The following is a 19798-nucleotide window of genomic DNA, read 5'->3' as shown; positions in this document are numbered from 1 at the left end:
GTGAATGTTGGCATTGTAATAAACGGAACTGTGGCCCGAATCCTTCGCAGTCCACTTCAATGAGTAATGTCAGTATCTTATTCTAGCCAAAGCAGTGCACGTGGCTTATTTGGAACAGTAAACTTGGTTAGGGCGTTTAGTGGGAAAGAAATAAGGATATTAATTCAGTTAATGTAGTTGATTTTTAGTCTCTTGGGATGGAATGTGCCCGTCGTGACTTTTTCTTTTATTTGTTCAAGGGAGCCAGTCTGTCGCTTCTATAACCGGCAAATAAGAAGCAAGCACTTGGCCATCAAGAAAATGAATGAGATCCAGAAAAATATTGATGGCTGGGAAGGCAAAGATATTGGGCAGTGCTGTAATGAATTCATAATGGAAGGCACCTTGACAAAAATAGGAGCTAAGCATGAACGACACATCTTTCTGTTTGATGGCTTAATGATCAGCTGTAAAACTAACCATGGCCAGTCACGGCTCCCCGGTTACAGCAATGCGGAGTACAGACTGAAGGAAAGAATAATCATGAGAAAAATACAGATTATTGATAAAGATGACACATCTGAATATAAACATGCTTTTGAACTGGTGTCTAAAGATGAAAACAGTATTCTCTTTGCTGCCAAGTCTGCTGAAGAGAAGAGTAATTGGATGGCTGCTCTGATTTCCCTCCAGTATCGGAGTACCCTGGATAGGATGCTCGACTCAGTGTTACTGCAGGAAGAAAATGAACAGCCACTGAGATTGCCCAGCCCAAACGTGTACCGCTTTGTGGTAGAAGACTCTGAGGACAACATTGTTTTTGAGGACAACTTGCAAAGCAGAAATGGAATTCCCATCATCAAAGGAGGAACGGTTGTGAAATTAATCGAGAGGCTAACGTACCATATGTATGCAGGTATCCTGTACATCTCTTACATACGTTTTTTTGAAGATGGTGCACGCATGGGTGGTGAAATTAGTCTCTTGTTTGCTTATTTTTTTGCTGCATTTGGTTAAATGTAATGTGAGATTTGCAGAAGTAACCAATATCTGTTATTTAACCAAGTGACCTCGCCTGCAAAGCTTTAAAGAACTTCTGGGTTTACAAGACCCCTTTCCTCCCCACAACGTACCAGTGGTCTGCTAGGAGTTACTGATGCTTTCTGTTAAACCTTGCTTCGTTTATTTCCCAAGGTCCTCATGGCTACAGCAGCAGGGCTGTTGCAGGTGGTGTGGAGGAGGAGGAATGTTGGAGGTCATTTGTTATGGTTTAGCCTGCTGCTTTCTGAAGCCCCTCAGCAGGAAAGGATGCAAACCACAGTCAATTCTTCAGACTTGCTTTATCAAAGCCACAGATATTAAGCTTGTAGTTACTGAATGTACTTACGCTGCTGAAAATATTTGACAGATCTTACATACAAGTCTTTAAAAACATGCACACTGTTGTAACATCTAAAGCTGGATTGTCTTGAGCTGTGTATCTTAAAGAAAAAAGGAGAGGCAATAATTCTCATTGACCACACACTGAAGGTCAGTGTGGATCCAACTAGCTGTTATGCAAGTAACCCATAGCTGTGCTGCCTGTGAATTCCATGTCATCCACTTTAAAAAGTGCTGGGTTTCTGTGGCATGTGTCTTTTTCAGAGTGAACTGTTGTTTTGCAGTATTCATTTCACAGCATAACTGCACAGGTTTTTATTGCTCAAATACTTGCTGCTTTGGCCTTAGGAATCTCCAGTGGAAGCTTTTGTCTCTTGGGTTCCCATGTGCTTTTCTCCAAGCAGTGTTTGGAGCCAAGGCTGACAAACCCTGCTTCCACAAGGACATTTCAATAACAGTATGGGGGAGGGACTCCTAGCAGATTGTGCCGGTGCTTTATCTTTGTGTTTAGGTAAAAATACACTTGTAGCTGTTAGTTTATTGTATGTTTGCATTAGTTTCAGGTTTGCTGGGAGCAGGCTTGTCCCAGCACAGAGGCTCTTCATTTCCAGAACGACCTCTGTCCTAACAGCTTGCTGGTTGGTCCTGGGCTGCCATGGGGCATAGCAGATGCAGAGCAGCAGATGCAGTTAATCTCTTGCACGTGACTTGTGAGCTGCTATAGTAGCACACAGCTTCTATTTTCCATTGTACTGAAAACGTTACTTATGAAAATAAATAGTCAATAAAATAATGTGAAGGCACCCACACAGGTCTGAAAGCAGAGCAGCAGTCCCCATTTTCAAAGGCTTACAGAGCAGAGAGAGCCTATTCAGTGGTAAGAGGAAGATTTTCTTTGAAAAGTGTCATAAATAATAACCAAGAGTGATGTGATGTAGAAGCTGAACAGGCCAGGCCAGCACTGGGGTGCAAACTCCAGTAGCATTGTCACAGAACGAAACACCATTACTTCTGGTTTGCATGCATGTTCTTCTGTAGGATCCCATAAATGCATTAAACAGTGCATTGTAGGGAATTTAAGCCTGCCTAGAGGCATCCTCCTTTGTCTTTTGTGTGTCTCTTAGAAGAAATTATTTGACTGCATGTTGACTGCTGCTGCACTGAATGCTGACAGGTTCAAGACTATTTACAGAACAGCAAGAAAAAAGAAATGCTGAACAACCCCAGACCCACATCTCTGAGGGAACATCTGCCCATGCACTTCTCCAGGCCTGGTTTTCCTGTATTTCAGCCTTCATTTGCTGTGCACCTGCCACGGGTGGAAGGATTAGGCCTGGGTAGTGACCCTTCAGGGTTTGCAGAGAAGTGGTTTGTTTATCAGCTTGCTTATTCACAGTCTGGAGTGTTCTCCAAGAGTGGAATCGAAAGAAATGAAAGGGACATTATTGAAATTGATGGGTCGGTGTGGAATTAATTATTTAATTAGATTTTTTTTTTTTTCTTAAAGCAGTTTTGTACCTAGGCTCTTGATACCTAATGTTCATATGCTGTACCACCTTCCTCAGTGTCCGGGTTGGTACTTAGGGGATGAGTTAAGATTCTGTGCTTCCAGGGGCTGCAATCTTTTGCCCAGGCTTCAGCTGAGGTGTGGGACTGAGGATCAAAAGGGGAAATGTTTGTGTTTGCAGCACCTCGGTGCAGTGGTGAACAATTGGACTTGCATGCCTTGTTGCAGAAGAGTGAGCTGTTGGGAGCACTGATGCAGGTGATAGGACAGAAACTGAAGTTGTGATACAGAGTGTGCCTAATGCCTTTCATAAACAAGACTGTAATCTAAAGTGTCAGTGTGTGCCAACTGGAAGGCATGTTGTGCTCAGCTGAAATGCTAAGAAAGGTAGGCTGGTGCTCAGCTGGGAGTTGTGGCTTGCAGACAGGCACGTCCCGTGGTAACACTCCTACCTAGTGGAGAGGAGCAGCAGGAAGGAGGTGTGGTGGCGTTGGAGGTGCAGCGTCTGGAATTGCTGCAAGTATTTGCTTTGTAAGGCCTCTGTTTCTTGTAATGCTTTTGCTGCTGGCTGCCCTGCACAGGGTGCCTGTGTGCTGCTGTGGCGTGGCTGGGCGAGATGTGCAGTCTCTGCTGCGGAGATTTTTTTAAGAGCAGGTAAGTTGGGGTGATAAAAGAATTTTTGATGTGCAGATAGTAGACAGCTTAGTTCTACCGTGTTTTCTCTGTCTTTATGAAATCACCAGAGAGAGCTTCCTCTTCAGTGAGTGTAAGGGTTGGGACACAGTGTTGGAGGGAACATAGCATGTGTGGTTGAATTCTTCAGCAAGGCTAAATCAAAGAGCTAAATGAAAATGTCACTAACAGTATCAGCTCTGTTGTTTTCTAAACCACAGTGCTCGACTTAGCTATATTTTTAGATGCTTGACTTAACTATATTTCTGTATTCTGTCTTTACAGATCCCAATTTTGTGCGTACGTTCCTTACCACGTACCGTTCCTTTTGCAAGCCTCAGGAACTGCTGAGTTTACTGATTGAAAGGTGAGCAGTGATCATCCTTTCTGAAGGTGCACAGAAGGGCTTTGTGTTCCTACACCTGCTCCCTTTCAGCTTGGGATCTTGGTGTTTATCATATGTTTGGCAAACAGGAAAAGCAGTGAAGGTCATAAAAAATAACTTTTAAAATGGGCATTGATCTCTTTTAATGCAAGCTTTCTTCTTTTCCATTTTGTTAAACTAATACCTGTATGACTTATCAGCTACAGTGCCTTGGCTGCCACCTGGTAACGTTTTGAACTGCTTCATTTGATCGTGAGAGCATATTTGAGTGTGTCTCAATGCAAATAAGAACTGAAATGTTCTAAGCAGTTTGTTTGAAAAGCACTGACTCTTACTGTAAACAACATGTTAATACAGTGCGATAAAGCTGCTCTGAAGCTTTCTTCTAATCTTCACTTAATCAAGCTAGCAGGTAGTTAAAAACCTTCTATCCCAGTCTAGACATCTTGTGATGACCAGGAAACTGGCAAGTTATCAGGGTGAGGGTAGGGTGTGTTAGCACAGCATAGCTATGGGAGGAGGGAATTCCAGGCAGACTGGATACTGGATGAGTGAGTGCTTGAGTTTCGCTGCATTGAAATTCTTTGAGTAAAATTGCTCTTCATGCCCTACATAAAGGGCTTGTGTTTAATCTTAATTACCATCACTGTTCTGGTGCTTTTATTCATAGGTTTGAAATCCCAGAGCCTGAGCCTACTGAAGCAGACAGGCTGGCAATCGAGAAAGGGGAGCAGCCCATCGGCGCAGACCTTAAGCGATTTCGCAAGGAATACGTCCAGCCAGTGCAACTCAGGTTTATTTGCTTTTAAATTTGTTCTGTTAAATCCAGATTTGAGTTCGGTGATTATATTGCGTTCCTGGAGACAGTAATCTCTTTAGGAGACTGCTGTGCTGTCAAGTAGGGACTTATCATTGTCTGCAACCAGACTAATAGCCCAAACCATGCTCTGATTAGTCATACTGGCTTCTGTTGTTGTTGCAACTGTACTTGGTTCTCTGCTGCTCCCAGCTGTGATCTCTGCCACCCACAGGAACGCTGTATGGCTGCTATGTAAAGCGAGTGTGGGTGAGAGATGTACAACTGAAAGTGTTTCTGACTGCATTTTGAATGGATTCCTTGTTAATAGGCCCTGTGAAGATAGTTTCTGTTTCCATTTTTTCCATCCTGCTGGCACTTTACTCCCTTTCCCAGCCCTACTGATTTATTTGCACAAAGGGAGACTCTTGTCTGTGCCGTGCTTTGCAGCAGGCTGCAGTGAATCTTCAGGGTCTTGCTGACCAAGCTAACTTGGGGAACAATTAAGCACTTCTAACACGAATGAGGCCGGTTATTGCCCTGATAGGGAAGAGTCAGGAGGAGGCACAGATCACAACAAGTATTTGCTAGACCAGCTTTTATTCATTACACTGTTATTGGTAGCATCAAGCTGATATTATGAATGGCAGATAATCAGGAGCACAGTGCCCTCAGCTTTTTCCTCCTTTTGCACCGTCGTTCATAATTACTTGCTTGAAGCAACAGCAGTTTACTCTTAAGTGGAGGGTTATACTGACATGCCAGTTCCTTCGGTGTAGGTGTTTGGAAAGTCACTTCAGGAGTACTTTTTTTCATCAAATACCCATGTACAAATGTCCAAACGAAACACCCAGGTACGTACGTGTGTAATCCTGTAGTTCTTGTTGACAGATAGGAGCCAGCACCTTCTTGGATGTGATCCAAGTAACACAATCCCAGTGTAACCTTGATAGTTCTGTGTGCTTTTGTCCTTGTGCAGATTTGGCAGGTTCTTGGTGTTCTGAGTTCATCTGTCCCTGTGGGCTCAGCAAGGCCACTAGGCTCCAGAGCTATCAGTTCTCAGGAGGTCTTCACACACTCCCCCTCACCACATATTTTCTTTGCTGTTTTCTGTTTGCTGCTTCTGCAGGCATCCACATAGGTGCCTATGGAGTCCCAAGAAACTTGCACAGAATGGGCTTTTGTGACTTGAAGAGTTTAAATATAGTTGTATTGCTTTTGATGCCATTTTTATAAACTCTGCTAGCTAGACTTGAACTTACCTAGGGACCTCTTCACAGTGCCCCTCTGCATGTTACAAATACATCTTTCTGCAGCGCTGCTGACTGCCGTAGCTGAGCAGGACAAGTGATGAGCAGTGAAGTGGAACCTGTAGAAAAGCTTGAGACAGCTCAAAGCTGTGTATCTTGCTACTAATTTCCAAAATCAGTCCAGCCCTTTTGCCTTCATGCATAATGTTTAAGCTCTTTGAAACCTGTGTCTTAATTTTGACCTTCCTGGGGTGTTAGGTTTCTGGTTTCTTTCCTTACTTGAGAGATCAGGATACCTGTTGTTTTGACTGCCACTCTTTGCTGTCTTATTCCTGCTGTGGTTGGTGCACAGTGTCCTTCTTACTGCCTGACAAGAGATGTGCTTTAAGGCAGCTGTTTAACACTCACACTTCTGTGGTTGATAGTTAATCTTGGAATTGAGGAGATCTTTCAGTGGCTTGAAACTCGTAGCTCTCTTACAGTTCAAAAGAAGCGTCTGAACTCGAGCTTGTTAGTTTGCAATGCCCAGCACTTTGTACATTCCCATTTTTGTTAATAGTATTGACCTCTACTTCTGAGCCATCTGAGGTGTGGGAAGACAGTGGAGAACATGAAGATGCTCATTCCTTCCCCTTCTTGTGTGCTTATTCCGCATCTTGTGGATAATGCTGCAGACATGCTATGCAGTGCACAGGGATGGAAATGTTGATGGCTTTGACCAGATTAAGTATGTGTGAGCTTGTCACAGAGAGAAGGCACTAGGCTGGAAGTGTCAGCAAAACCAGGCAGTCTGTCTTGCTTTTTCAGTATTCCTACTGTGATAGCTCAAAGACTGCTGAGATAAGATCCTGTAGTACTGTTCTTGGGAGCTTGTAACCCCTTTGATGGTTAGCAGCTGTCATGAATTTCCAGCAGTAGAGCAGTACACTTGCAACAACTTGTAAGATTAAATTTGTGTATTAAAAAAAAATTGGTTTCTAATGCAATAGTAGATCCAAATTAGCATTTTTCGTTTTAAGAATAATACAGAAAATTACATCAAAATAGCAGTTTTATCTACTCCTGATGAGTTTCTTTCCTCCTTCTGAAACCACCTCAACACTAGCATTCTTTATGTAAGTTTTAAGATCAAACAGAACTTCATATATGCTAAGAAGGAAAAAATAGCTGTAAAATACCTGGGGACTTCTTCTGTCATCAGTGCATGCTGAGTCTTTCCCCTGTGTCCTTATGAGGTTTAATAGTTTACAGTTACATGACTTTGTATCGCAGCTTTTTTATAATCCTTTTGTTTCATGTTCATGTGGAAAGAGCTTCAAGTTGTTAAAAACAAAACATTTTTTTTCTCTCTCCTTCCTCAGAATATTAAATGTTTTTCGTCACTGGGTAGAGCACCATTTTTATGATTTTGAAAGAGATCTGGAGTTGCTAGAGAGATTGGAGACCTTTATTTCAAGTGTAAGAGGTATGGAAATTGCTTGTCCTCCTTTCCACATTTTAATTCAACCTGCTGGTCTAATCCTGTCTGATTTTAGGTATGAGAGTATCTTTACACAGACTAGTAATTTTAATGACTTTAATTGAACAGTTAATGTGACTCTCTTTTACGTGAGCAGTCTTTGGCCTGGATTCTCAATAGCTACTGAAGATTATGTCAAGCACTGCTGTATCATTTAACCTCAGTGTATTTACTTCTGGATGGTAATGTTCATCCTTGCCCAGCTGCCACCTTCCTTCTCTCCATTTTGTATTTGTAGAGAATTCTTTCTCTGTTGGTTAATTTCTCTGTGCCCAAGAAGGCCAATGGGATTCTGGGGTGCATTAAAAAGAGTGTGGCCAGCAGATCCAGGGAGGTGATCCTCCCTCTCTACCCTGCCCTGATGAGGCCACATTGAGACTATTATGTCCAGCTTTGGGCTCCCCGGGAGAAAGAAAAGACAGGGATCTCCTAGAAGGAGTCCAGCAGAGTACCACAAAGATGACAGAGGGCCTCTCTCATATGAGGAAAGGCTGAGTAAGATCTGAAAGGATTCTGATTAATGCTTTTAAGTATCTAAAAGCATGTGAGAGGCAAATGGATGAGGCCAGGCTCTTCCTAGTGGTGTGCAGCAAGTAGGACAAGGAGCAATGGCCTCAAACTTGAACATAGGAAGTTCTGTGTTAACATGCATAAGAACTTCTTTATGGTCAGGGTGATGAGCACTGGAACAGGCTGGCTAGAGAGGTGGTGGAGCCTTCTTCTCTGGAGATAGTCAAGAGTCACCTGGATGCTGACTTGTGCTGCAACCTATGATTCTGTAATTCTGTGATTAACGAGATGAGTTTTTTCCATCGTCTTCTTTTCCCTTTTTTTTTTTTTTGAAGTTCTAACTGAAAATCATCATCCTTCTGGGAGAGGACGCCCATTCCATTTGGTATCACTTGCTCTGGGGTTACAGTCTAGCAGATTTTTCAGCAGTGTGTTGGCACATATCAGTTTGCATCGTAATCCTGGCAGTGCTGTTATTCAGATTGTCAGACCATGGATGATATAATCTTGAGACAAAGAGTAGTTTACCTCTTGAAGAGGACTCCATGCTGAAAACTGATAATCAGAGAGGAGTTTCCTAACTCAGTTTTGGTTAGTCTTGCAAACGATTTTTGCTTTGAATTGCTGATGGCTCTTCCTGCCTTGTCCAGGATGCACCCTCAGTGTTGGAGTGGTACTGTAAGCACCTGTTTCTCTGTGCTGTGCAGCAGTACAGCATGTTGCAAAATTTTCACTTGCATCTGGTTTACTTTCAGTTATTCACCCTTAATTAGGTGACATAACATTTGAAAGGGAGATGGTTGTGGCTGAGGGGAAAAAGTAAAATAGAGTATATACAAGGTCCTGCTAAAGCTGTCAGTAGATGCATTTAAGCACAACTGGGCACCTGCACACCTAATTAATTTGCCTGTAGAGATGCAGTATTCTGAGTGCGTTCGCACATTCTCTTGATGGGTTTCATTAAGCTCTCAAAAGTTAATTAAGGTAGTACCGAAAATGTTTTTCGTGGTTTCTGTTTTGTAGGAAAATCCATGAAGAAGTGGGTGGAATCAATTGCTAAAATCATCAGGAGAAAGAAAGCGCAGGCAAATGGGATTAGCCACAACATCACCTTTGAGAGCCCGCCTCCCCCGATCGAGTGGCACATCTGGCGCGTGGGGCACAGCGAGATGCTGGACCTCATGACCCTGCACCCCATAGAAATCGCTCGGCAGCTGACACTCCTCGAGTCCGACCTGTACAGGTGGGGATTGAGTGTCTGCTGCATCAGGGTCCTCTGATCTAACACTCTTTTAGTCTGGTGTCATACGCTGCTGTTTCCTCACTTTGTTGTTACCTATGATAAATAAAGCTAACCTTGATGGAGGAACTGAGCTTTGCTGGATAGAAGTTCTTTAAGGCCTTACAAAGCTCGACGGTGAAGCATCCTTTAATGTTTCAGTGACAGCACGTTTCCTGTTGACACAGGCCACTTTTTCTCCACGGTTGTGCTTCCTGCTTTAAAAACATTGTAACTGTCTTTAGGATGCTTTCTTCTGCTTGTGGGAGGTTAAACTGACTCTGTAGTCTTTTTCTTAGATATAAATGCTTATTCAGAAATGCCAATTTCATTTATGATAAGAATGGATTTTCTTCTTTACCCACTATTCATTGAAAAGTTATTTTAAGTAACTGTTACAGAATTGCATTTGTGAAATAACTAATAGTAATGCAGACACAGAACATACAATTATTATTTGCATTAGAGCATTCTTGTGTGTCTCACTTTGTCATCACAGGGCAGTACAGCCTTCTGAACTCGTCGGTAGTGTTTGGACTAAAGAAGATAAGGAAATTAACTCCCCAAATCTATTGAAAATGATTCGCCATACTACAAATCTTACTCTTTGGTTTGAAAAGTAAGTACAGTGGTGATGACGTTTACTTGAGTTTCTCGAGTGTGCCAGAACATGCCTGCTGGATGCACTACACAGTTCTTACTTGGAATTCTTCAGTTAAGTAGCTAGCAAAATGTCAAGTTTCATTTATCAGTGTTTTACATCTTTTGATTAGGTGCATAGTGGAAACTGAGAACTTTGAAGAGCGAGTGGCTGTGCTGAGCAGGATTATAGAAATCCTGCAAGTGTTTCAAGATCTGAACAATTTCAATGGTGTTTTGGAGATAGTGAGTGCGATGAACTCTGTGTCAGTGTACAGACTGGATCACACGTTTGAGGTAAGTCCTGGGCGTTGCCCTGGAAGAAAAACTAGCTGGCATCCAAGAATGCACCAGACAGACTTCCTAAGTGAAATCCAAGTCACTGCTGCCTTCTTAGAAGACAGTAAGATAATTACAAGACTAAGTTATGTTAAAAGTTAGCTGTGAGAAAACATAAGAGTTGGGCTGGTTGTCTCAAAGGACTTGTAATGGGAAGTGGAGTTTTTCAGCAGATGTCTTCCTACTTGTGTTCAGCTCAAAAAGGGGAAGCACTGTGGCCGTTTGATTGTTCATTAACTTGTCTGAAATAAACCTGCTGCTTCAGGCCGGTGTTTTATGGGTCTGAAAGAGGCAGATCCCAAGGCTGAGAACCTTGGCATGGAGCACTTGAACAGCAGCACTTAGAGCTGTGCAAGGGTAGAAGGGCAGGGAGGACATAGGTAGAACTCAGATTTCAGTTACCTCAAACACTTCACTTGCATGGGTCTAAGACGATTCAGGTGTCAGAGGCAGAAAGAAATGGTTGCTGTATGGTTTATATGAGCAGTAGAAAGAGAGAATGCTGCACTGCCTGTGACTCCTTATTGCACTTGATGAGGAAAAGCAATGCCTTGCATTTGTCAGCAAAATCTCCATTGACTAAAATAGAAAAAGAAATATGAATGCTATGTTTTGAGTTTCATTAGTATTTGAAAGACCATACATAGCCTGAAAATTCAATTCAAAATCATACAGTTGTTTTTTATTGCTTTAAAAACTGAGGTTATGCTTGTAAATTGGTAGACAAAATTGGTAGACTGTGTTTACAGTAGCCTCTAAACTCACATGACGGACGGTGCTGTAGTCCAGAACAAACCACTTACAAAAGAGATGCTTTCAGATATGAATTTGAGTTTCTAAGGTTCGTTAAGAGAGCTGGATAATTGCCTTGCTTCTTTCCTAACTACTATTGAGAAGATCTCTGTAGCTGCTTTCTTTTCTCTCTCTTAACAACTAAGGCACTACAGGAAAGGAAAAAAAGAGTTTTGGATGAAGCAGTAGAACTAAGTCAAGATCACTTCAAAAAATATCTCGCTAAGCTCAAGTCAATCAATCCACCCTGTGTGCCTTTCTTTGGTAAGTAGCACCAGAACAGGCTGATGCTGTGTGGGTTCTCCATCTTAAACCAGGTTTGGTGCAGGTGTGTTAATCAGTCTTAAAGGTTGTGTTTTGCTCTAAAAATTCTTTAATATAGTGTGTTAGTTTGACTTGATAGATCTGTGATGTTCTTAGGCTTAGTACCTCTGTGTAAAAGTTATTTTTTTGATTTAGTAATACAGATTACTGGTGCTGCTTGTGTGAGCGTTACTTCATTTTAATACTGCTTCTGCATTGATGATGTGACCTGAATGTGTTTCAACTCCATAACACGAGATCCTGAATTCAGGGGAAGCATCCTATTTAAATAATACATTGTTCCTGTGTGAAAGGCAAACTTAATTCATTCTTGACAGCTAATAAACCATTGGAGTATTAAATCTGCTTACGCTCAGATTCTTTTCCTTTTTTTAATCTTTCATTCTTTGTAAAGAATGAAATCAGCTCTTTGAATGCAAATGAACTTTTAAAAACCCTCTCTCTTTTTATCAGGAATATACCTAACAAATATTTTGAAGACAGAAGAAGGGAATCCCGACTTCCTTAAAAGACAAGGGAAAGAATTAATTAATTTCAGTAAGAGGAGAAAAGTGGCTGAAATTACAGGAGAAATTCAGCAGTATCAAAACCAGCCTTACTGTTTACGGATAGAGCCAGAAATTCGGGTAATCAAAAATTAAACATCTGTTTTGGGAGAAAGGGGAGGAAAAGAAAGAGCACAACAAAAAATGGTCAGCTGCTCTCCTGGTACCCAACCTGATCTTGTGTCAGCAGTGACCATCAGAGCAGGGAGGGAATGGTGACTGGTTGGAAGCAGCACGTGGCAGAAGTGCCACAGCAGAGGAGCAGCCAGAGTTAGGGATCTGCTTCCTTGGGTTCCACATTCTGGGTCTTCATCCCCTTCTTGTTCTGCAGCCTGATAGCGGTGTGATTTCTTAGCAGCAAAGCAGTGATTGAGACACAGTGACTAAGCAGCAGAACTTATAGAAGAAAAGTTGCTTCCCTGTAATCTCCAGTGCTGGGTATGAGTCTGGGGCACTGGCCCCGTAGCAAAGCTACTGACCAGAGCCTGCCGACCCTGTGGGATGGCAGAGCACGTGTATGAGCAGCCTCATTCAGAGTGAGGGAAGCTGGGTAAATGCAGATGTGTACCAGTCTGCCAACTCTGCTTGTAGAAAGGAGGAAGGATGCTGGAGAGGTTACTTTTAAGACAAAGACTACCCTGGGTACTTTAAATTCCTTTAAAGGAAGATGATGGAACAAGAAGTCAGGTGAAGGCAGATGTTTGTCTACAGAGGTAATAACGATCTAAAAGAACAGCTTTAAGTACCCAGCAGTTCTTCCTGAGTGCACAGCTAATGGTAACCTTTCCAGAAAATGTTCTTGTGGGTAGCTCTCTTGGTTTGAGAGCAGCATCAGTGAGGAAGCAACAAAGAGCTTGGTTACCTCGCCTAAAGAATTACACGGGCAATAATACAGTTGTTTAAAATGCTGCTTGCATTGTGTGTTGAATCATTGTGGACATTTCTGGGAAGGATTTTGGAAATGCCAGTATTCTTTGACACTAAAGAAAATATTATCGATGCTCGTTTCATTTAGAAATTCTTTGAAAATCTCAATCCTATGGGGAAGATTCCAGAAAAAGAGTTTACAGATTATCTGTTCAACAAATCATTGGAAATTGAACCTCGAAACTGCAAGCAACCTCCTAGATTTGTAAGTCTTGTCCTGTGCATTGAATAGCTGAAATCCACTAGGCACTGTGAAAGAGAATGCTTTGTTAACACTATCAGCACCAGCAGTTTCATCTGGAATTCTGTATACGATGGATTTCCAGCACATCTTGAGTTTTCCTCTAATTCCAGGTGCCCTGTGTCACTACAGGATAGTGCTATTATCTTACTGTAGAACAAACATTGCTTTTTTCTCCCTAAAACTGCTGCATTGTACACCTGAGTATCGTACCCGTCGGTCATTCGATAGAATATGCACTAAAATTTCACAGTAGTAAAATATTAATTTTAATTGTTGATTGTTTATTTATCTGTTTTTATTTATTCTATATGTATTTCTATTTATTTATTTATTTTGTTTTTTCTTTAGTTAAAACTTGTTTTCTATCTTTCATTTGCCTTGATTTTTACACGTTGGACGTTTGAGGTGCTGGAGACTTCTGTCTTTTCTGAGAGCTCTATCAGTCATTGTAGCCATCTCCTGCTAGGGGAATGACTAAGATGATGTTACAAATATGGCAAGAAACCACAGAAATGACCGTTGCAAAACTGCTGCCTGCAGTCATTTCTCTTTTTCTTATTTCTTGTGTTTCTTTTTTTATTCTTAGAGTAGATATCCATTCTCCTGTCTCAGTTATCTGGGCATGAATTGTTTACAGTTCCTGTTTTCCAAACTAGATGCTGTTATGGGAATTTCAGGGAGGCCCAGTTCCTGGTGCTGTAATGGGGTGGAGCTGTGTGTACCACCGTAGGATGGGAACACATTTTGTCTTTGGAGGATCAGCTTTGATCTGTGCAGTGTTACACCTGAGTCTCGTGAGCTGGGTTTGCTCACACCAGCCACGTGTGTAAGAACTTCAAGCTGACTCAGAGTGCTTGTGCAGCACACATCTCAGCACGTCAGTGTGCAGTGTGAGTCAGGGCCTGGTGACCCGCACAGCACATCCAAGTGCCTTTTAAAATTGCTCATGGAGACTTTGGCAGTGTTGCAGCCTGGAACGCAAGCAGTGCTAACCAGCTTTCCTTTCTCCAGCCTAGGAAAACGACGTACCCCCTGAAGTCTCCTGGGATAAGGCCCAATGCTGGCAGGCACGGCTCCACCTCTGGCACCTTGAGGAGTCACCCACTGCCACTGGAAAAGGAACCAAGTAAGATAAGCTTTAGCAGAATTACTGAGGCAGAGCACGAGTCAGCCGTGTCAGCACCAACCTCTCCAAACACACCTTCCACTCCGCCCGTGTCCGCCTCGTCTGAGTTCAGTGTGTTTTTAGACATCGACCTCAACAGCTCTTATGGTAAACGTGTAATAGACTCTTAACAATTGGTGTTGGTGTCCCTCGGGGTTCTGAATGCATTGGTGTGGATGCTTTAAAAATGATTATTGCAGAACTTAGTCGTGAGCTCTGCAGTTCTTGCATCAGCGCTGTGTGTGCTGCAGCTTGGAAATGCCTGCTGTAAGTAATTAACAAGGGATATTTCTGGTCTCCTTGCCTACCAGAGCTGAGGCAGTCTGTTCTGGGAGATGTCCCCACATGGCACCGTGTGCAGGGACTACACCTGCTTTACCACTGAGTCCCTGGCATCCACACCAGTGTGTGTCAGGAGTGCTCTGTGGGCTGAATGCACTCCAGTGATTCTGGTTCAATTTCCTTTCATGGGAGCCATGTCTGTATGTTTCAGGATGTGAGCCAAAAGTGGAGGTGCTCACAGCACTCACTGCAAAACGCAGTCTTGGTGTAAAAAACGAGACTCTTGTTGTGCTGATACACCCCCAGGCTTTGCTGGAAGCTGTGAGCAGCTCTGTAGTGCTGGAAGCAGCATGTGAGAGGTCTCATCTCTGCTCTAGGGGGGCTGCAGGTTAAGCTTGATGTGGGATTAGTGACAAGTTCTCTGCAGCAAGTGGTGGGAGGATTGGGCTATAGGGGGAAGTGAATGACAGCGCAGTAGTGTCTAGTGGAGTACTGTAGTGAGATTTAATTCGTAGCATAACTTAAAAACTTTACTTCAGAAGTATTTTTCATAGGAAAGCGTAATTAGTGTTAGCAGTAAGTAAAACTTAGAAAATATGGTCATCTTTGAGGTCATTCAGAAGCATACTTTGTGTGCTGTCTGCAGTTGTTTTCTGGAAAGTCTTTAATCCATTTTTCATTAACAGGCAACAACAGCATCTTCGCTCCTGTCAGCTTGCCTCAATCAAGTAAGTGCTGTAACTATTTAAAGTGTTTTGTTTAACTCTGCTTTTCCTGTTTTCAGGAGGGCTGAATAGTGATTAAACAGTCTCAGAAATCTGGGGAAAAATCTGGATTGTTTCATTAAATAGAGTTCTGAAGGGGTTTTGTCAGACTTCGGATCAACCATCTGGTAAAGCAGACTGCAGAGTCTAAAATCTGTCTGATCTGTTTTGGTGTTTTTTTTCCCTATGCCTCTGGTATGATATTGCTTTTCTTTTGAGTGTTCTTGATGATTATTTCATTTGACTAATGGTAAAAATGAAGCAACCTGATAATTTAGCGTTAGCACTCAGTGAAAATAATTGCTCTGCTGCTGGGGACTGAAGGGAAAACCTGTACTCATCTGTGTTTTGAGCTTCTCTTTTCACTGCCTTAGTGCACAGACATATATATACTTGTTCATAAAGTAAAGAGCTTTCAAACTGGAGGGCACAGTGTCCTAATGTGTTGGTACAGAATTCTGTGTGCTTCTGAGAGAAAAAGCAAAGGGGTGACAGAAGTCACATACAAGTTGGGAGATGGTTTTGCTTCTTTTTTAACTTCGAGGATTTTTTCCTCAAAAGAAGGATTGGAAAGTTCTCCTGCTTTAGAAACTGTTAACAAAGCCTCTAAGCCTCCAGATTTTAATATGTACCCATACAGCCAAAGAGAACAAACCTTCCACTCCAAAGTGTGACTTAGCCACGTGACCAGCTCTGCAAGCGTGGTAAACAGGCACATTCTGCAATGAGGAGCAGATGCAGTGAAAGTTGACTAAGAGTTGACTTGTTCTCTTCATTTTTGTATCCTTTAGCATTAACTGTAGATGCATCTCTTTGATATCGGAAACGGGAGACCACTTTGTGAGCAGTACCTCTGATTAAAGAACCAAATAAGAGTTTCATACAGCTTGAGTTAATGGTTCACGTTGCTGTTGAACACAAAGATCTGCTTGTTTGAGTTGCACCTAGGCTGGTTTAATATTCTTGAGTATGTTCCTGGCATGTTACACAAGCACTAAAGTACTGGCTCTTCTCTCTCCAGAGACTTTCTTCAGCTCATGGGGTAGCTTTCCTAAACTAAGTGATGAGCCTCAAAACCCTCCTCCGCTTCCTCCTCGAAAAAAGATGGATCAGGATGTTTCTAATGCGAAGGTATTGTTGTCCTATACTGAGTAGCTTTGATAATAAAGCACTGAACAGTCAGGCAGCACTCTGTTGGTCTTTTAGATGTTTGGCACCTTTCAAAGGCAGTGCTCCAGTTACTGTTTTTTGAAGTTTCAGGTTCCCAGTGTCTGATTGCAGCTAGCTCTTCAGGAACTTGCCAGTCATAATCAGATCCCAGATACAGCTGGGCCACTGTCACATATTTAACACAGCACCAAGAGCAAACATCAAGAAAATTCCAGAAAATCATAGTCATAGAATGGCAGGACAGCTGGGTGGGCTCCAGCCTCCCCCAGCCACACCCCTGTATGGGCTGGGTGCTCCCAGCTCAGGCTGCCCAGGGCCCATCCATGGCCTCGGGCACCTCCAGGGTTGTGGCACCCACAGCTCTGTCTGCAGTGCCAGGACCTCACTGCCTGTCGGGGTGAAGACTTTTCCCCATGACACCTAACCCAGATTTCCCCTCTTTTAGTCTAAAGCCATTCCTCCTTGTCCTATTGCTTATCTGCTCATGTAAAAAGTCACTCTCCTTCCTGTTTGTAAGCTCCCTTGAGCCTCTGGAAGGCCAAAATGAAGTCTGCCCAGAACGTTCTCTTCTCCAAAAACTAGTCTTTGCCTGCAAATCTGCATCTCTTACAGTATCTTTTTTCTCTGTAACCTCACAGGGAATTCTGAAATCGGATGATGATCCTCCAGCAATTCCACCTCGGCAGCCACCGCCTCCAAAGATCCAGCCTCGTGCTCCTGCTTACGGCCCCTTTGAGCAGCCTCTGCACAGCCCTCCTCCTCCTCCCCCTCGGGACCCTCTCCCCGACACTCCTCCTCCTCCTCCGGTACCGCACCGCCCTCCCGAACACTTTATCAACTGCCCTCTAAACCTGCAGCCACCGCCGGTGGGACGCTTGCCCAGAGACCCCGAGTGGTTCTGGGATGCTGGCCCAGGCCCCAGCTCTCCTGGCACTCCTCCCAGCACTCCCTCTCCGCGGGTGCTGCGTCGCTGCTGTGTGATCAGCGCCGCTCACAGCGGCCCCGGCCACCCCCCCGCACCCCCCATCCCACCCAGGCAGAACTCGAGCCCTCAGCTCCCGAAGCTGCCACCAAAGACTTACAAAAGGGAGCTGTCCCACCCCCCTTTGCACAGACTGTCTTTGCTGGAAAATGCAGAAGCTCCTCAGTGACTGTAGCCACGGTAGTCATTGACACTGGAATAGTATTTGTAAAGTTCCTGTTTTTATTTATTCAGAAAGGCAGTGTATTTTAGTACTTTCTCAAATCGTGCTCTTCGAGTGCTGCTGATGAAACAACAACCACAAACATAGTGACCAGCAGCACTGCCTCCCTCCACACCCTCAGTGCCGACAGTTGTGCCAGTACACAGAGATCCCTTTTGCACTGTAAACGACACTAATTGAGCTGAAACTGACATCGTTTGATTGCACTGAGCCAAAAAAAAGGTGCATCTGTGGAACCTTCCTTCTAATTTGAGCACTAGTGGCCTTCTTTTTCTTTCTCCTTTTTCTGGGATGATTACAGCGGGTGAGGATATGTACGGTGTGACTGCCCTAAGCCTCTGGCCACCTGCCTTCTGACTCCACGTGGGCCTGGGGGCTTGTGAGTGACAGCTGCTGTTCCCCTATGTTTTAATGCCGTGTCTTAATTGACGTTGATTTGCTGCTGAAGACAAAGAGAAATGGATAGATACCAAAATAGGCAGTTGGTGGTTGTTGAGAAGTATGGACGAGGACCGCCTGCCTCCGATACTGGAAAGCATCCCTACACGTACCTAGCATGCATCTTGCTCAGATGTGCCTTTCTGTTGCGGTAGGTGGAGATGTCTTAAGCTAAAGAGTTGCGTGCTCTTCTGGAGAACAAAGCTATATGCCATGTATGTACAATTGTGGATATTGTATATTTACAGACAGTGCTGATTACCTGTATAGATGTGATCGAGGCCTGCAGCGCGGTCTGCTGCTCGCAGTCCTGTGCAGCCAGAAGCATTTCCTCTGGCTGAGGAACAGCCTCTCCTTCCGAACCTAATAACTTCCTTTAGATTTCACCTCACTTAATCCTGAATCCATTTTGGAAATCGGTAGCATTTAAACCAGCAAACGTTTAAAGCTTTATTAAACTTTTTAAACTGATAAGTGAACGGGACTTTTATTTACCAGTCGGACTCCTTGTTTGAACTGGTGCGAGTGAGTCTGCTCTGCCATCAGCACTGTAGCAGCATTTATACAGTGGCCAGAAGCCACGTTTTATTTACTGATCTGTGGCCTTTTACTGTGCTTTGTATCAGAGTTCTTAACAAGATTAATAAATCACCCCGGTCTTAATTTTCAAGAGCGTGAGCGGTGCGTGTTCTTGGAAGGACGTGGCTGGGATTCAGAGAGCTGTTGGCTGGGATCACTGCCACCCTCCCAGGAGGAGAAGGGCACTGTGCCTGCAAAGGAGCACTCCTGTCCTCTTGGGGAGGTGCATCCTGCAGCTCTCTCTTGGACGTTCCTCTGCCTGTGGCCTTTTCCCCTCCAGAGAGGGGTTGAACCTCACAGAGGAGTGACCAGGAGCGCACGCGTGGTTACGGTTGTTGAAGAAGATGGGTAAACCTCCTCCCTGGAGCACAGGATTGGGAGGAGCTGTTCCTGGGCTGTGGGTTTTGCAGTTGTGCAGGTCTGCCCCCTGAGGGGAATCCCTCATTTAGTTGTTACCTGTCTGAAGCCCTCACCAGCATCACCACTGTTCCAAACATTAACGTTCTGTTTGTTGCTGGAGGTCTGGGGACTCTGAAACGTTGCACCACGCGAATGTCAGCTTTTTACAGCTTCCTGTACGAGTGCTCAGAGCAGGTGCATTTTCAGTATCCCAAATTCAAATGCAGGATGGCTTTATATTGTGGCCCTGACTCAGCAAAGTCCTCCTCAGCTCATCACGAGCTGCTCCTACCTACGCAGAGCTGGAATTCACTGGAAGTGTACAAATCACAGCGTGACTCAGAAAGGAAGCCTTGCTTATGGCTCGCTCACCGCACCGTTAAACCCTCTTCCAAGCATAACAGGAGCTGGAAAAGGCAAAAATGAGCAGGGCAGCAGCTGGGCCAGCAGCTCAGGAGCATGGGAACACACGTACCCAAAGTCAGTGCTGTGCTGTGCTGTGGAAGGGGCTGAGGGCAGCGGTCCCACCCGGTGTGGTTTGCTGGGATAGCAGCAAACTGCTGCTTCAGCTGCTTCCTAATTACAGGGGTGGGTAAAAAAAAAAAAAAAGCAGAAAATGCTAGAGGAAAATGTGAAATTGCTGGGTTTGAAGTTGGCTGGTGTGGGAAAGGGCAGAGGGAACGTGGAAGAGCAAAGGGGCTGTGGTGCT

The 19798-nt window shown here is 43.8% G+C and overlaps 1 protein-coding gene across 2 annotated transcripts in view; it reads left to right on the top strand.

Moving 5' to 3' along the window:
- Nucleotides 1-17743, top strand: part of SOS2 (SOS Ras/Rho guanine nucleotide exchange factor 2) — a 42045-nt gene extending 24302 nt beyond the window's left edge. Inside the window, exons 10-23 of one of the 2 annotated variants that reach the window (XM_065748339.1) lie at nucleotides 240-895; nucleotides 3824-3905; nucleotides 4594-4716; nucleotides 7331-7434; nucleotides 9022-9241; nucleotides 9777-9896; nucleotides 10051-10213; nucleotides 11194-11311; nucleotides 11825-11997; nucleotides 12932-13048; nucleotides 14099-14360; nucleotides 15221-15262; nucleotides 16320-16429; nucleotides 17107-17743. In XM_065748339.1, coding sequence (XP_065604411.1) covers nucleotides 240-895; nucleotides 3824-3905; nucleotides 4594-4716; nucleotides 7331-7434; nucleotides 9022-9241; nucleotides 9777-9896; nucleotides 10051-10213; nucleotides 11194-11311; nucleotides 11825-11997; nucleotides 12932-13048; nucleotides 14099-14360; nucleotides 15221-15262; nucleotides 16320-16429; nucleotides 17107-17619 — 2803 coding nt within the window. In that variant the 3' untranslated portion in view covers nucleotides 17620-17743. The remainder of the gene's footprint in view (nucleotides 1-239; nucleotides 896-3823; nucleotides 3906-4593; nucleotides 4717-7330; nucleotides 7435-9021; nucleotides 9242-9776; nucleotides 9897-10050; nucleotides 10214-11193; nucleotides 11312-11824; nucleotides 11998-12931; nucleotides 13049-14098; nucleotides 14361-15220; nucleotides 15263-16319; nucleotides 16430-17106) is intronic. The other variant, XM_065748346.1, reaches the window with a different exon arrangement.
- Nucleotides 17744-19798: the final 2055 nt, after the last annotated feature.

The sequence above is a fragment of the Cyrtonyx montezumae genome, unplaced genomic scaffold, assembly GCF_038088225.1.
Source record: "Cyrtonyx montezumae isolate F1298 unplaced genomic scaffold, pur_monq_1.0 scaffold_10, whole genome shotgun sequence".
NCBI classification, from domain to species: Eukaryota; Metazoa; Chordata; class Aves; order Galliformes; family Odontophoridae; genus Cyrtonyx; species Cyrtonyx montezumae.
Note: the sequence above shows the minus strand (reverse complement) of the source record. Positions and strands in the feature narration are given on the sequence as shown.